The sequence below is a fragment of the Telopea speciosissima genome, chromosome 3 (assembly GCF_018873765.1).
Source record: "Telopea speciosissima isolate NSW1024214 ecotype Mountain lineage chromosome 3, Tspe_v1, whole genome shotgun sequence".
Lineage (NCBI taxonomy): Eukaryota > Viridiplantae > Streptophyta > Magnoliopsida > Proteales > Proteaceae > Telopea > Telopea speciosissima.
In genome coordinates, this window is record NC_057918.1 from 34,066,284 (window position 1) to 34,069,397 (window position 3,114).

At 35.7% G+C, this 3,114-nt stretch overlaps 1 protein-coding gene across 1 annotated transcript; it reads left to right on the plus strand.

Annotated features, from left to right (window-relative positions):
• Positions 1 to 202: 202 nt before the first annotated feature.
• On the plus strand, positions 203 to 2,061 carry LOC122655103 (protein FAR1-RELATED SEQUENCE 5-like). The gene is made up of 3 exons (XM_043849339.1): positions 203 to 892; positions 1,166 to 1,239; positions 1,689 to 2,061. The coding sequence occupies exons 1-3, from the start codon at positions 203 to 205 to the stop codon at positions 2,059 to 2,061; spliced, it is 1,137 nt and encodes a 378-aa protein (XP_043705274.1).
• The last annotated feature ends 1,053 nt before the right edge of the window (positions 2,062 to 3,114 follow it).

Here is a 3,114-nt window from a genome sequence, read left to right on the forward strand (position 1 = left end):
ATGTAGAACTTTCTTCTTTATATGATGCTTGCATTTTTCTCAGGTCTTGTTAGTTACAATATTGCACCTTTTTTTTTTTTGTGTACACTAGTTAAAGATGAGTAATGTGGGTGCTGAAGATCTTCAGAATGTCCCTAAGGTGGGCATGATTTTTAAAACAGACGAAGAGGCGTATCTCTTTTACAACATATAAGGGAGAAGGATGGGTTTCAGTATCCGGAAAGAATATGGACATCGGAGCAAGTCAGACAAGTCAATAATAACTTCGAGGTTTGTTTGTAGTAAACAAGGATTGAAGAAAATTGACTTACAAGTGTCAAAACCAAAAAATCCTCGAGCAGAAACAAGAACCAATTGTCCTGCTCAGATGGGAATTAAAATAATGGTTAATGGACAATATTGGTGTCATGATTTTATTGAAGAACATAATCATGATCTTCACACTCTGGCTACCTCGTACATGATGTTGTCACAAAGGAAAATTTCAGAGATACATGCTTTTAGGATTGATTTGACAAATGATTCAGGTCTTAGACCCAAGGCGATATTTGATTGCATGGGTAGGCAGGTAGGTGGTATAGAAAACCTTGGGCACACCAAACAAGACCAAAAGAATTATCTCCGGACCAAATGGCAACGAGAATTAGTTTATTACAAAGTGGCGAATTTGTTAAGGTACTTTGAGAAACAAACCAGGGCAAATTCTTCTTTCGCATACTCATTGCAGTTGGATAGCGGTGAAAAGATTGCAAATATATTTTGGGCTAATCCAAGGATGATTATAGACTATGCATTGTTTGGTGATGTGATTACGTTTGACACTATATTTGACACCAACAAAGAATACAGGCCATTTGGTGTGTTTGCTGGATTCAATCATCATAGGAGAGTTGTAATTTTTTGGGTTGCATTATTATATGATGAGACTGCTGATTCATTCAACTAGTTGTTCAAGACATTTCTTGAAACATATGGAGATAAAAAACCCATAACAATTTTTACCGACTAGGATGCTGCAATGGCCAAGGCAATCCAAGAGGTGTTGCCTGAGACATGGCATGGATTGTGTACTTGGCACATTATGTAGAATGAAATAAAGCACCTAGGTCATTTGATGAGGGATGGTTCAAGATTTTTAAATGATTTCAAGGTATGTATGTTTCAGTACAATGATGAAGTGGAATTTGAAAAGGCATGGGAGAAGTTGCGTATTGATTATGAAGTGGCTGATGGTTCATGGTTAGATCGGATCTATGGGTTAAAACATAAATGGACTAATTGATATATGAAGAAGATCTTCACTATAGGTATAAGGAGTACGCAACTCAGTAAAAATTTAAATGGGAGTTTAAAGAACTATCTAAGATCCAGTTTGGACATTCCTCAATTTTTTAAGCATTTTGAAAGGGTGATAAATGACAAACGTCACAATGAGCTCAAAGCAGAATATGAGACAAGAAATAAAATTACAAGGCCAAGGCAGTACAGTCATCCACTACTTAGACAAGCAGCAAAAGTTTACACTCCTAAAATTTTTGACGTATTCCAAAAGGAGTTCAATGTGGTTGGGGATTGCTACATCAAATTGAGCAATGAGAGTAGTGTATGCCGTATGTAATTGTCGTGGCTGGTGTGGTTGAGGAATTTCATGTTGTATGTAACCCATTTGAGCCTATGATTGTTTGCAGTTGTAGAAAATTTGAGACGTATGACATTCTATGTTGCCACGCTATCAAAATTTTAGATAGACTAGATATCAAGATGATTCCTGAATCATATGTTTTGAGGAGATGGACTAGGACATCGAGAAATATTGAGATGAAAGACAATGAAGAGAAAATAGTTGAGGAAGATGTTCTTCTGGATTATACACAACGCTATAGTGTTCTTAGCCCTTTATGTGTTAAATTAGTTTCGCAAGCATCGACTTCAGATGAGGGATACACTTTGGCTCACAAAAATGCCCATGAGTTGAGTAAACAACTTCAAAATCTTCAGTGCAATGAGGAGAATCTAGATGAAAGTGGTGAGAGTCACATTGTGCAATTAGAGAACAAATGACTGAAGAAGAAAGAGAAAAGCCATTGTGGAAAAAGAATAAGTCTAGAGTTGAAATGCAGAAGACTACAAAGAAAAAAGCGAACACTCCTAATTCTCATTCCCAAGGTGCTCATCAAAGTCAACCAAATGCAACTTCCTATCCAGTGGGACTGGCTCCATCTTGGAATGGTTTGGAGACCACATCTTCTTTTACGACACCATTCATGGTATAATTTATGAAATAAAATAACATTTCTTTATACATGTTTCTATCATTCCCATCTTAATTACATTATTACATTTTCTTGTGCAGGGACATATTGGTTATTCACAACCTTCGATGTACTCCTCTCAAGGCTCAACATCAGTGGTCCATCATACTCCAAGAGAAGAAGGAAATGGAACAGAAAGTTTTATAGATTTGTTGTAACTTTTCTTTAGAATGTGAATTCATACGTTGACAATATAAGTTTATATATTATCTAAATTGAGTGTAATGTCTAATGAAATGCAGGAAGGGAATTAGTGGAATGTAAAGTTGGCAAGGGGAATCTGAAGTTTATATATTATCTAAATTAGGTATGTTGCTAAACAGGTTTACTTCCCCCCCCCCCCCTCTTTTTTGTGATTGAATGACAGCTTTGAGTTACATGTTTTACCTATATGAGCCTTAAGGAGTAGTTATTTATAATTTGATTTTTATTGATTATCTATGACTATTTCATTAAAATCTAATGCAGGTGCACTTGATAGGATACTGTATTGAAGGTTCTTTATTTCTAGTATATGAATTTATTGAGAATCGCAATTTAAACCAACATTTGCATGGTTCAGGTGAGAACAGTAGTACACAACTGTGCCGTAAAATTCTTTTCTGACAAACAATTGAACACCTTTAACTGCTTGTAGTTCATTCAATTACTAATTGTGATTACTTTCCTCTGCTTTCAGGGAAGGATCCACTTCCATGGTCTACTAGGATTCAAATCACCCTTGATTCGGAAAGAGATCTTGAATATATTCATGAGCATACTGTTCCTGTTTGTACCCATTGTGATATTAAAACAACAAATA

Coding starts and splice junctions, on each gene's coding strand:
- LOC122655103 (XM_043849339.1), top strand. CDS start 203: ATGGGTTTCAGTATCCGGAAAGAATATGGACATCGGAGCAAGTCAGAC. Junction 893..1,165: donor TCAATCATCATAGGAGAGTT/GTAATTTTTTGG, acceptor TGTATGTTTCAG/TACAATGATGAAGTGGAATT. Junction 1,240..1,688: donor GAAGTGGCTGATGGTTCATG/GTTAGATCGGAT, acceptor GATTGTTTGCAG/TTGTAGAAAATTTGAGACGT.